The sequence below is a fragment of the Salvelinus namaycush genome, chromosome 11 (genome assembly GCF_016432855.1).
Source record: "Salvelinus namaycush isolate Seneca chromosome 11, SaNama_1.0, whole genome shotgun sequence".
Lineage (NCBI taxonomy): Eukaryota > Metazoa > Chordata > Actinopteri > Salmoniformes > Salmonidae > Salvelinus > Salvelinus namaycush.
In genome coordinates this window covers 28,066,539-28,081,014 of record NC_052317.1, presented here as the reverse complement: position 1 = coordinate 28,081,014, position 14,476 = coordinate 28,066,539, and the positions used below count along the sequence as shown (strand labels likewise).

Here is a 14,476-nt window from a genome sequence, read left to right as displayed (position 1 = left end):
CTTCCTGACCTTCCTGATTGTGATGAATGGTTCTTGGCATGGCATAGCCTACAACTATCAAGTGGGTGCCAACTTAAATCCAACCGGAGCATTTCACAAACTGGTGCTGGCCCATTATAGCACTGAATATCCAGGAATGGTTCATTATGACCAAATGGTGTTGTGTGAATATACGGTTAATTTATAGCTTCAATATGTGTTTAAAACTATAATGTTGAACTCATGGATTGTCGGTGCTTGTGTCCATGGCTCTGTTTATGAATTTGAGAGTGTTGGTTACGTTTCCCCAGCCCCATCTCTCAGATTTATACCAAACCAAGTGGTGGGGCTAAAACACAAACTCCAGATTGTGGCTTTAAAGAGGGGTACATTTTATTTAGAGTTCAAGTGTTTACCATCTGGTGGGTTTCATATACTTTTCTCCAGTGAGTTTCTTAATTAAAATGAATAAATTGTCCCATTAACAACACAGGATAATATGCTAACATATAAGCCAATGGCTTGAGTGAAGTGAAGCAAATAATCGGACATTGTTGTCTCAATTAACATTAACGCATTAATTTAACTCATAGGTATTCATGCACATTACAGTGCCTCTTATAATAGATAGTTCATTCCCCCTAATTCATTTTTAAAAATGAGAATAACATGAAGTACAACATGAAATTCAAGTAGCAGCCATTAGCAGTGTAACAAGTCAGTCCTACATGAGAGGGGGGGTATCATGCTGTGAGGATACACAAATATGAAAGATGAATAACCTAAGTGCATTGCAGTGAGCATCGGCCTGATAGAAACAGCTTTGCACTGTCAGATGACGTAGCCTATTATTTTCTGAAATAAAGGACTGTATCTATGGGGGGAAATTAAATCAGCAAAAAACTTGAAATGCTAAGGGACATGGTTGTGCACGAAAAGCAATTTGTTTGACAAGTGACAAATTTGTCAAATGGGGGTATACTGTCTGAAGGATGTATAGCACATTACCAGAAATAATGGTCTTATAATAGCCTACATTTAATGTACGTCATAGGGGAAAATAAGAAACTTCTCATTTTAGTTTGAGCTAAATCTGACAGAACTCTAATTCTGTACATTTATACCTCCCAGATGAATTGTGTAATTATGTGGAGTTGTTCCCAAATAGTACTCCCAGACATTTTGCAATTTCATGAATGATTTGAAAACATATATCACAAATGAAGCAATGAACAATCAACAAACAATGCATCAAGACTCTGTATGGCATTTACCTGGCGTCTAATATATAACTGACACACTTGCCCTTTAAGGAAAATTATGAAGTCACAACCTACTATCTGTAATAAGCAAATAACATCATAACTTGAGCCAATGTGCTGTACGTGCTCTAACTAAACAATGTGCATTTTAACTCATTCCCACATTGATATTACACAATTAATAACACCACTGGGCTAACATCAGCTGAAATCAATCTCTATTTTTGAGTTGCAATACAGCACAAAAGTAATTAAGAAACAAACATAGCACTATTAGTGTTGTGTGTTTTGAGCTATGAGAGTTCGTGAGGATTGACTAATTTAATCATCGCTCTGCGCTGCCTGGGCTAGAGGACTAACGATTTTATATTTATACAACAGCAACTCTGTAGCAAACAGAGAGAGATAAAACTCTGAGGTACACTGACTGACAGACTGACTGAAGCATCTACAGTAAAATCTGTTTGTGTTATTGTTTATTCATCACACAAACCATTATACAGTTGAAGTTGAACATTTACATACACTTAGGTTGGAGTCATTAAAACTCATTTTCCAACCACTCCACACATTTCTTGCTAATAAACTATAGTTTTGGGAAGTCGGTTAGGACATCTACTTTGTGCATGACACAAGTCATTTTTCCAACAATTGTTTACAGACAGATTATTTCACTTAAAATTCACTGTGCCACAATTCCAGTGGGTCAGAAGTTTACATACACTAAGTTGACTGTGCCTTTAAACAGCTTGGAAAATTCCAGAAAATTATGTCATGGCTTTAGAAGCTTCTGATAGGCTAATTGACATCATTTGAGTCAATTGGAGGTGTACCTGTGGATGTATTTCAAGGCCTACCTTCAAACTCAGTGCCTCTGTGCTTGACATCATGGGAAAATCAAAAGAAATCAGCCAAGACGTCAGAAAAAGAATTGTGGACCTCCACAAGTCTGGTTCATCCTTGGGAACAATTTCCAAACGCCTGAAGGTACCACGTTCATCTGTACAAACAATAGTAAGCAAGTATAAACACCATGGGACCACACATCCGTCATACCGCTCAGGAAGGAGATGAGTTCTGTCTCCTAGAGATGAACGTACTTTGATGCAAAAAGTGCAAATCAATCCCAGAACAACAGCAAAGGACCGTGTGAAGATGCTGGAAGAAACAGGTACAAAAGTATCTATATCCACAGTAAAACGAGTCCTATATCGACATAACCTGAAAGGCCGCTCAGCAAGGAAGAAGTCACTGCTCCAAAACCGCCATAAAAAAGCCAAACTACGGTTTGCAACTGCACATGGGGACAAAGATCGTACTTTTTTGAGAAATGTCCTCTTGTCTGATGAAACAAAAATAGAACTGTTAGGCCATAATGAACATTGTTATGTTTGGAGGAAAAAGGGGGAGGCTTGCAAGCCGAAGAACACCATCCCAACCGTGAAGCACGGGGGTGGCAGCATCCAGGAGCGGTTCTGGGGGGCAGGGGGGGCCAGTGCCCCTGTGACAACAATTTTGGACCCCCTTGTGGCCCCCCTAAATGTGGAGTATGAAATAATTTTTACATAACTAATTTTTGCTATCGTTCTTTTTTTACATCCGTTATTAGACAGTGGCAACGCGGAACACTAATGATTATAAACATGGTCTTTTGCCTGCTAATGCCTGCAATGCAGTGAAGAAAACGATGACAACAATAACGTCTAATGTAACTGGCCCCTCTAACAGTACAACTGGCCCCAGCTTGGCCCCCCCAGTTGAAATGGTCTAGAACCGCCACTGGCAGCATCATGTTGTCGGGGTGCTTTGCTGCAGGTGGGACTGGTGCACTTCACAAAATAGATGGCATCATGAGGTAGGAAAATTATTTGGATGTATTGAAGCAACATCTCAAGACATCAGTCAGGAAGTTAAAGCTTGGTCGCAAATGGGTCCTCCAAATGGACAATGACCCCAAGCATACTTCCAAAGTTGTAGCAAAATGGCTTAAGGACAACAAAGTCAAGGTATTGGAGTGGCCATCACAAAGCCCTGACCTCAATCCTAGAGAGAATTTGTGGGCAGAACTGAAAAAGCGTGTGTGAAGCAAGGAGACCTACAAACCTGACTCAGTTACACCAGCTCTGTCAGGGGGAATGTGCCAAAATTCACCCAACTTATTGTGGGAAGCTTGTGGAAGGCTACCTGAAACGTTTGACCAAAGTTCAACAATTTAAAGGCAATGCTACCAAATACTAATTGAGTGTATGTAAACTTCTGACCCACTGGGAATGTGATGAAAGAAATAAAAGCTGAAATAAATAATTCTCTCTACTATTATTCTGACATTTCACATTCTTAAAATAAATTGGTGATCCTAACTGACCTAAAACAGGGACTTTTTACTAGGATTAAATGTCAGGAATTGTGAAAAACTGAGTTGAAATGTATTTGGCTAAGGTGTATGTAAACTTCCGACTTCAACTGTAGCATACGTTCTCAGTAAAATCCAGTCAACATCTGGGACAATTCATACGGATGGATGGTCGACCGAATCGGCCCCCCAGAGAAATATGAGGTGTGATAGTCTTCCTCTTTCCCATGCTCAGCTCTGGAACTGCAGTAAATTGGGATGAAGATGACCAAGGCCACAACCTCACCTTACATTTTACATTTACATTTGAGTTATTTAGCAGACGCTCTCATCCAGAGAGACTTACAGCCTCTCCTTGACATATAGCCTCTCTTTAACCTCTACATTTGTCCTTCAGAGGCAGCAGCCATAGCTAAAGGGCAACATCAGGATCAGTGCTTCTAATTTGTCTTTTCACAGTGGAATTGGCTTTCATTCAGGGACCGACTACCGCATTTGGGAACCTGGGGCAACAATCTTTTTTTACATGTTTTTTTTTTCTTCAGATTTCCTTTTGTGAAAATAGCTAACTTTCTGCATTTCAACACATTTGTTAAACATTTAGCAGTTGTATAATGCTATTCTACACATTTTGTCATGACGCTAAGATAAAATATTGCAGTTTAAAAGCTAATTTCCTGCAATTCTACACTTTTTTACCATGGGTCAGAGAGAAAAATGTGCTGCTTTATTGCTCATCGCATGCTATTGTTCACATTTTGCCATGAGGCTGAGAGAACATTTAGCAGTTTTAACATTTTACTTATAACTTTCAAAGGTAACATTGATGCACCCAAAAGGCCAAGTTGATATCGTAAACCAACATTTGTGAATCAAATGTTAAAGAGATGATAATGGTGGTAATATTGCCAGTAGTAGGCTAATCAAATAATAGCTGTAGTAAGCCTAATAATGGTAATAGCACAGTTTCTAAACCCAGAGGCGCAACATCGCAAGACTTCCGTTAACACTTGTGAAGCAGACTCAACGTACCAGGCCAGGGTTTGAGGTTTGAGAAGTCAATGAGAGAAGTGAAAAATTCCTCCTTAGTTGTTAATTTTCTCGATTTCTAAAGGGACAACCTACGTAGATTCAAGCCAATGTCTTAAGTAACTGAACATGTTTTTACTCCAACCTCGAAAGTGACAAACTTACATTTCTGTCAAAAACTACTTTATATCAAAGGAGTGCTTTTGATTTGACGGCAGATGCGCAATTCTGCACGATTACATGTTTTTGCGCATTAGCTTAGCTAGCCAATGTCACCATGACATCGCCTACAATCATTTTCAAGGATTTCTACTGGAGAAGCAGCTTCTGCCTATCTTCAAACTGTACTGTCTTTGGTAATAGTGTCAGTATAGGTGTTTTGCAAAAATGGACATAAGAAACCATACCAAGATTGGATTGGGTGTGCTTAACAATGCTTTATGTCAGGGATCATCAACTATAGTAGATTCAGCTGATTTTTCTTGAAGGGATGGCCAGGGGGCCAGAACATAATTACAAATCAATTGTAGACTAGAACAGATATAATATTTGACAAAAACATATATACGATCACATACTGTATATCTCTCTATTAAACGTGGAAAAACTTTGGAACAGATTTCCAAAATTAAAATCACTTGGAGCTATATTTGCTGGTGTTTTACAGTCTTTTATGTCCAACAATGGGTGGCCAAATAAAATCACCTGCGTACCACCAGTTGGGGAACCCTGCTTTATGTTATGTGCATGTGTTAATCTATCATACTCCTTCCAACTTCATGGTATACAATGTGGCACTGTAGGTAGGAGAGAGCTAGTCATAGTGTAGGCTGTTTGACACCTTGTCACAGGACCTTATTGGCCAATTTCCCTCAAGCCTGATTTTCTTGACAAAGACATTCTTAACTTGACCTACAGATCTTTGATTTATGGTATTAGCTGTATGGGGTAGAGGGGGTATATTCGGAACATAAACATGTCAATGATATGTCACCACCTTTGCATTTAATAGAAACTGGGATCTGCCTCAATACATCAACTAGATTGCTACCTTTGACCATTGACCTGCACTGCTCAATACTCCTTTCACAAGAATTTGTAACAATTACAGAATATTGATGATAAAGCCTTGATACAGCCCTAATAGGTGTAGCTGTTAGGCTCATTGAGCTCAGCGGGCAGCATACCTTGAATACTACTTATGAGAGAGTGACGATCAAATCTAGGATCTTAACATCCACTTCAAAGCCAATGGATAGTAACAAGATACAGTGGGTATCATAAGTATTCATCCCCTTGGATTTCTTCACATTTAATTATGTTACAAAGTGGGATTAAATTTGATTAAATTGTCATTTTTTTGTCAATGATCTACACAATATACTCTAACATTTCCATTTTTTAAAAGATTAATGAAAGACAAAACACTAATATACCTTTATTAGACAAGTATTCACCCCTCCCCCCCCTGCTTTTCACACCTGGATTGTGCAATATTTGCCCATTATTCTTTTCAAAATTCTTCAAGCTCTGTCAAGGTGTTGGGAATCATGGCTAGACAGCAATTTTCAAGTCTTGCCATAGATTGTCAAGCAGATTTAAGTCAAAACTGTAACTTGGCCACTCAGGAACATTCATTGTCTTCTAGGTAAGCAACTTCAGTGTAGATTTGACTTGTGTTGTAGGTTATTGTCCTGCTGAAAGGTGAATTCCTCTCCCAGTGTCTGCTGTAAAGACTGAAACAGTTTTTCCTCTAGGATTTTGCCTGTGATTAGAGCCATTCCGTTTATTTTTATCTGGAAAAACTCCACCGTCTTTGCCGACGTCAAGCATACAAATACCATGATGCAGGCACCACTATTCTTGAAATTAAGGAGGTAGTTACTCAGAGATGTGTTCTGTTGGATTTGCCACAAACATAAGGTTTTGCATTTAGGCCAAAAATGTTATTCCTTTCCCGTGTTTTTTTGCAGTAGTACTTTAGTGCCTTGTTGCATACAGGATGCATGTTTTGGAATATTTGTATTCTGTATATTTGTTTTCTTCTTTTCACTCTGTCATTTAGGTCATTATTGTGGAGTCACTACAATGTTGATCCAACCTCAGTTTTCTCCCATCACAGTCAATGAACTCTGTAGCTGTTTTAAAATCAATGGTGACATCCCTGGGCAGTTTCCTTCCTGTCCTGCAGCTCAGTTCAGAAGGACAACTGTATATTTGATGTGTCTGGGTGGTTTAATACATAATCCACAGTATAATTATTAACTTGACCATGCTTAAAGAGATATTCAGTGTCTGATTTGTTATTATTACCTATCTACCAATCACTGCCCTTCTTTATAAGGCTTTTGAAAAGCTCCCAGGTCTTTGTAGTTGAATCTGTGCTTGAAATTTAACACTTGACTGAGGGACCTGACATATGTTGTATGTATGGGGGACAGAGGAAGGGGTAGTCATTTTAAAAAATTATGTCAATCCCTATTATTTCACACAGATTGAGTCCATGTAACTTATTATGTGATTTGTTAAGCCAAATTTGACTCCTGAACTAATTTAGGCTTGCAACAACTATATTATAGTTATTTAATTGTTATTCATTTGTAAATATTTGTAGAATGTTCTTTTCACTTTGACATTATGGAGTTTTTTTGTGTAGATAAATGACCAAAAAAATCACAATTAAATATATTTCAATCCCACTTTGAAACAACAAAATGTAAAAGCAATCTGAAGGGTGTGAATACTTCTGATTCCCACTGTATCTGACCCCTCAAGTTATTAAGTTGACTTGCCCTAGTTATTAAGTTGACTTGCCCTGTCTTTATCAAACGTTACTACTGTAAGAAGAGTGGAACTGGTATATATCTATTCTATAATAGATCAGATATATTCCAAAGGGCTATTCAGGTCAATCTAGATAACATCCTAAAAAGTATTACAACCAGAATGCAGACTATAGTTGGGTTGCCATGGGACTGGTCATATTATGCCCGGCTGGTTTGATTGCATGCATTCCACATTATTAGGTGCAGAAGACTAACAACCAGCAGGCTATAACCACGTAGAACATTGGAATGGTATTAATACCAACAATAAATTCACTGTAACAGCAGCATTCCTTCATCTACCAGTCTATTTAAAACTGACAATGTCGATATGGGCAGTGTATAGCCTCTATACTTCAACCTTGCTTTACATCATTGTGGACAGAAAGAGGACTGACACCGCACTTAGCTGGAGGAACTGCGGGTGCCTATACATTTGGACACGTCGGAGCCTCGGAGGCAATATGAAGGGCTACTTACTGCATGCTGAAACCTGAAGTAATTGCATATTTTACACTTAATAGGTCCTTTATCATAATCTGAATGAACTATTCCCCATTGTGCATTACGCAATGTGAGAGCCAATGATGATGTATTGTTAGTCTACTTATTAGATATTAGATGATGGATCATGAGAGTATTATACTGAAATGAACCTATATAGTAGCGATAGGCTACAAATGGCGTATGAATAAAAGTGAACGTTTTTCGAGGTATCATAGGCTACACGATAGCCCACTACTGTGAATAACCATCATTATCTTACATGTAAATTGCATTGTAGGCTATTATACAATATACAAATTAGTGGTTGACTAGAATGTCTAGCTTACCTGATTTTCTGGTAACAGGTGTGATGTAATATTGGATCCAGTCGGCTCCTCACATCAATCTGTCCTGAAATGTGTTCATTTATTCAGTGATGGCTACAGATTCAAAAGAATCTCTGCAAAATCTCAACGTATCCTGGCACCGTCGCCCACGATATCCAATACACTGAGGCAATGTGCAAAAACCGTTAAACATCCCACACTTACACGAAAAACGTGTCTTTTTCCATATTTCTCATGCAGAAACAAGACACGGCATCCTTTTCGTCGACAGTAATTTCCAGCATGGCATGGAATACTGTTTCACATGTTTCCTTACTGTGCGCTCTGGTGCCAAAATGACTGGCTGAAAATCACATGCGATTTGTTGCAACTCACGTCAATCGCCTCATTTATTCGTTTAGGATACTCGCGGAGCTCTCGCGGATACTCCCGATGTGAAATTACTTTCAGTGTTGAATAAGAGCATCTACTATGTACATAGCCTAAGATACATCCAACCTAAAGGTATCCGGTGCAAGGAGCGCTTTTAAAGGAAATTATCGGCGAGCACTGCGGTATGGTTTTGTTGAATGGGACCCGGGGCTGCTATCAGCCTGCAGTGAAGGCGAATGAATGCAAAAGCAGATTCAAATGAACCGGTTCCAACATCTTTTTCTTCAAAACTGTGATTTTTAAAGTAGTCTATTGTGCAATATATTAGCTTGGAATACATATCAATAACATGTATTCCTAACCCGTTATCAGGGCTAGATATGGTCTCCCTCTCAGTTATGTCTACCTTCTCTGAGTAGCAGAGAAGGTAGGCTATTCAGGATTCAGTGTGTATCTCACAGCAGATCAGGAAACTCACTTGGAGCTCCTCAATACATTGACAGCTGTTTTCAGTGCCTCGAGATCCTCTACCCTGCAGCCCTTATTGCGTAAGCAACTGTGCAGGTTTTCCAGTTGCAGGTGTCATGCAATCAGAGCTATCTAGGCTGTAGCCATATAGATTACAGCCCAATATGTAGGCCTAGATGATTGCAATAGTGTCTCTGTTTTGTTCTGCACAACACACTGCCCCAAAGTCTAACACTTTGCATGAAGTTGATATTATACCTGTGTAATAATGGTGTTATTACATTGTAATAAAATTGTGTTGTTACATAAATCTTGCACTCACCTTTGTAAGTGTATTGCGTTACCATGTAATTGCATTCAGCTTTGTAAGTGTATTGCATTGCCATTCTAATGATCAGTTTTATACACACTTGATATAAAGTGGAACCAATTTGAGGATCATAGACCTGAGAGTTAAAATGGCCCTTATAAAACAGTCATGTGAATGTGAACGCTATTATTTTATGCTCCACATAGCAAGCCATTCTAGTCATGATGTCATCTCACAGGTAAACACTTGATCCTCTTTTCACAAATGAGTTCTTGTCATTTCAGGTGATTTTCAAAATGATTGTTGATAATATTTATAGAAAATGTAATCAACTTATCACTTTTCTGCCCTGAACATGGCCTGATTAGATTGAAGAGGATGCACACCAATATGCTTTAGCATCACATCCCCCTACAGTACAACCTGTGTGTAATGTAACCAGTGTGAAATGGCTAGCTAGTTAGTGGGGTGCGTGCTAATAGTGTTTCAATTGGTGACATCACTCGCTCTGAGACCTTGCCCCGCAAGGGCCGCGGCTTTTGTGGAGTGATGGGTAACGATGCTTCGTGGGAGGTAATTGTTGATATGTGCAGAGGGTCCCTGGTTCGAGCCCAGGTAGGGGCGAGGAGAGGGACGGAAGCAATACTGTTACATTGGTGCCGTGACCCGGATCACTGGTTGCTGTGGAAAAGCAGGAGGTCAAAAGGGGGTTGAGTGTAACCGTTGTGAAATGGCTAGCTAGTTAGCGTGGTGCGCACTAATAGCGTTTCAGTCGGTGACGTCACTCGCTCTGAGACCTTGAAGTAGTTGTTCCCCTTGCTCTGCATGGGCTGCGGCTTTTGTGGAGCGATGGGTAACGGTGCTTCTTGGGAGGCAGTTGTCGATGTGTGCAGAGGGTCCCTGGTTCATGCCCAGGTAGGGGCGAGGAGAGGGACGGAAGCAATACTGTTACAGTAACACCTGTATATTGGGTATCCATGTTGATGTATATGTGGAAACCTGCAGTTTTGACTTGTGATTTCTCAATAAAGCTTTGTTTTAAGTGCAGAATAGTTCATCCAAAATCTCAGTTTACCTTTGTGAAACATTGTTGCTTTCTTACCTTGTAAAAAGTAAGCAAGTTTACTTTGTGTTTTAGTTGTTGTTGTCGTTTTTTATTTATAAAAAACTATATATCAGAAAGTACAACATAACACGCACCAACATTCAACATGCAAAAATACAAACATAAATACACATATGGAGCCGCACATCCATTTACAGTGTGTTGTCAGACAAATGTTGTTCAAGACAGCTTCATCCAACATGCTGGAACATTAGGTCGGTGACCACATCGATCAAATATTGAGCCATCCAACTAATTATGTACAGATAACCCCTCCTCCCCTCTATAATTTAGCCAGTAACAAAGGGAAATTATTTGTCTCCAATTAGGTTTTGAAGATAATATAACCAGTTCACAATTAACTTTAAGTTAGCACCACAATAAGATTTAAAAAATCGGATGAATTTGCCAATCTTAATTCCTATGCTAACTATTAATATTCCTCCCTTGTTTTATTATTTTTGCCAAATAAAGCCATTGCCAAGAGTTAACTGGACACAAGGGGGCGTAGGGTGATACGTTCCCTTCCCCTTCTCAGCCTCAGCTCAGCAGACTTGGAAGAGGTAAATGTGATTATGCTGTTGAGATTGACCTTGAAAACCAACTGTAGTTAGATTTACATTTTAAGGAAGAATACCTTATTGGATTATTGGAAAGGAAATGTATGACTTTCTGCCTGCATACACACCGACGTCAGAGGACGCCTCCCCGAGGACAATCACATTCAATGACAATGTGAACAGAGTTTGTTTCCACCTTTTACTGCATGTATTTAGCTACATGTCATTATTGTATTGGGGAAATGGGAAACATATATTTTATAGGCCTAAATAAATAGAAAATCAAACGTGTGTATGCTGTAGCACATAGGGATCAATATAATGTAATACCATGCAGATGTGTTTTTACAACTCTATCCCTTATTAAATTGAATGAGTCCTCCATGTCATTGCACCGTCTATTCATTTTCATGCCTTCTGAGCTATGCAACACACAACGCTCATTACCAACAATCTGCACATTCCGATGATTGCACTGGTATGCATCCTTAGATCAGAGCTGTGCTTAGCTACACACCCAAACACCACCACCACCACCACCACCACTAGTCCACAAACCTCCCCACTCCACACACAAAAACACCTGTTTAGTGTTTAGCAAGAGGGCGGGTCTTGACTCCACCCATTACAAATGTACGTGTAAAAAAAATGTTTTTAATTGGTTTGAAGACCCCTGCTATGTAAATTAATTTTGTGAGACTCCTCCCATGCACCTGATAGGGAGTATTTACAGCTCTTTACTGCTGCCTGCTGTACTGTTACAACAGCGCTCTCTGCACTACACGATGACACTTCACTGGACTATGCAATAAGGATTTCCGTCTCTGCAGTGATTTGTCGCGCCCTGAGGGGACCGTTATATTTACGAAAAAAGTTTATACCACATTTCCAGTCCCATTTATTTTTCCAAGATGCCACGCTCGTTTCTTGTCAAGAAACATTTCAACTCATCTAAGAAGCCAAATTATAGCGAGCTGGAAAGCCCTATAGGTAAGCAACAACCTTTTCTAAATGAATCGCTCAACAGATACATGGATTACACTGACATGCTACAAAGTTTACAAATTGACTGCGGTCAGGCTATTATGCTGATATGTCGTTTCATTGTATCTCTATGTCAAAGTTAGTGTTACTTTGTAACTTTCTAATCCGTGCAATTCAGTGAGGCGATGTTATTCAGCTCTTTTTGAAGGAAATTATAAATTGACATATATAGGCTTATTATTACTGTGAGATAAAATTACTTTTAATCACCTAAATGAATGTTGTCTTTATTTCCATTTTCAGTATTTATTTCACCGTATCTCTACAAGGGCCTTCCATTGCCTGTCATCCCTCAACCGGAGATCCTTAGCTCCGTGGTTTACAACCCTATCACGGTATGGACTACGAGCAGCTTGCCGTTATCTCCGCTTTCAAGTGACCTGTCTCCCATCTCTGGATACCCCTCATCGCTCTCTGACACCTCATCCAAAGACCACAGCGGCTCTGAGAGTCCCAGGAGCGATGAAGACGAGCGGATGCTTACCAAACTAACAGACCCTCATGGAGTGGAGGCAGAGAAATTCCAATGTAGTTTGTGTAAAAAGTCCTATTCTACTTATTCTGGACTGCTGAAGCATAAGCAACTGCACTGTGACGCTCAGACGAGGAAATCATTCAGTTGTAAATACTGCGAAAAGGAGTACGTCAGTCTTGGAGCGCTAAAAATGCACATCAGAACTCACACTTTGCCTTGTGTCTGTAAAATATGTGGCAAAGCTTTCTCAAGACCGTGGTTGCTTCAGGGACACATCAGAACGCACACTGGTGAGTGACTAAAGATTTGGAGTGCCATACTGTATTGTAGCCTATACTTGGAAATATTGAAGATAGCTGCTTGGTGGGCTATTCCAATTTAGGATAACTGTGCAATTTATGGGATATATTATTTATGATAATGGGTTTTAACAGACTGTAAATGTATTTATCATATACATATTGCAAAGTGCATTGCAATGCTGAAATTCCCTATATGCCTGTCAAAACAGTTATGTGATAAGTGGTAACTCATGTTAAAGAAGGGGTTTTCACACCACTTTACAAGACTTGGGACATGCTTGTGTTGTTCCATGTTCTGGTTCATACTCTTCACTAAGTAGCCTAAAAGATTCCTACTCCTATGTCAAGCCATATCTCATGCTTGACATAAAGTCAGGGAAGAAGGAATTTGGCTTTCCTCTAGTGATTCCTAACTTTTACAGTGCACTATAAGAGTAACTGTATAAGTCCATGCTCTAGTTAAATTATTACAGTTGATTATGGAGCAAATAGTTCATACAGTATTAGGCCCATGTCAGTTTAGTGGAGTGGATAGCTGTGTTTGTTTTGTATATCTTATCTGCCTGTGAATACTGACACATTTCTTCTCCTTTCCCCTCTGACAGGAGAGAAGCCCTTCTCCTGCCCCCATTGCAGTAGGGCTTTTGCGGACAGGTCCAACCTCAGGGCACACCTACAAACCCATTCGGATGTGAAAAAATACCAATGCAAGAACTGTTCCAAAACCTTCTCCAGAATGTCTCTTCTGCACAAGCATGAGGAATCTGGTTGTTGTGTAGTACATTGAGACTGCTGGGCTGGGAGACAGTGCCACCGCCAGAGACCTCTGGTACTTTTCAGTCCTCAATAACTGTTCAGGGGATATTACATACTGAGGCTTTGTTACCAAATATGCAAGACTTTCTTTGACTGACTGCCTGAATGACAATCCATTTAATATCAGTGTAAAAACAAATACTCTCTGTCATGTGCTTTTCATTTTAAGCAGGTTTTTTTTCTCCTATTGCAATCAGTGTTGAACTATACAGTATGTTAGTTATACCATGTGCCATTCTGTCTGTACATTTCATGTACTTTTGGGCAGGGGCGCAACTTTGGTTTTAGAAGTGGGGGGACATAATTATATATCTTTTTTTTATCCAGTCGGATAAACACTCCAAGCAGTCTACCCGACCGCTTGGAGGAGTCTGTATGGTCCATAAGCACACCGTTGCCTCGTTTGGTATCACATTCCAATGATAAAACTGGGGGGGGGGGGGGGGGGGGGGTCAAAAATGCATGTCCCCCGTCCCCAGGGAAGTTGCGCCCATGCATTTGGGAAGTGGAGAGATATGAAATAATGTGCCTTCTCAAAGATTTTGATGTTCTGACCAATCTCTCTTAGAGGATATGTTTCTGCTTATGTCATATTCTTTTTGTTTTCTTAAGAAACCACATAGTTATTCCAAGTGGACATGGTGTATGGAAACAAACGATAGAGACAGAGCAGTGCACAACCAATGAAATATTAGAAGCCATCATAACTTAGGGAACAAGTGCAAAGATGTATTTTTAGGGTG

The 14,476-nt window shown here is 39.7% G+C and overlaps 1 protein-coding gene across 1 annotated transcript; it reads left to right on the top strand.

Annotated features, from left to right (window-relative positions):
* The first annotated feature begins 11,866 nt into the window (after positions 1-11,866).
* LOC120055588 (zinc finger protein SNAI2-like) lies at positions 11,867-14,166 on the top strand. Its single transcript, XM_039003467.1, has 3 exons — positions 11,867-12,086; positions 12,384-12,905; positions 13,523-14,166. Exons 1-3 carry the CDS (start codon positions 12,008-12,010, stop codon positions 13,702-13,704), a joined length of 783 nt encoding a protein of 260 aa, XP_038859395.1. The 5' UTR covers positions 11,867-12,007; the 3' UTR covers positions 13,705-14,166.
* Positions 14,167-14,476: the final 310 nt, after the last annotated feature.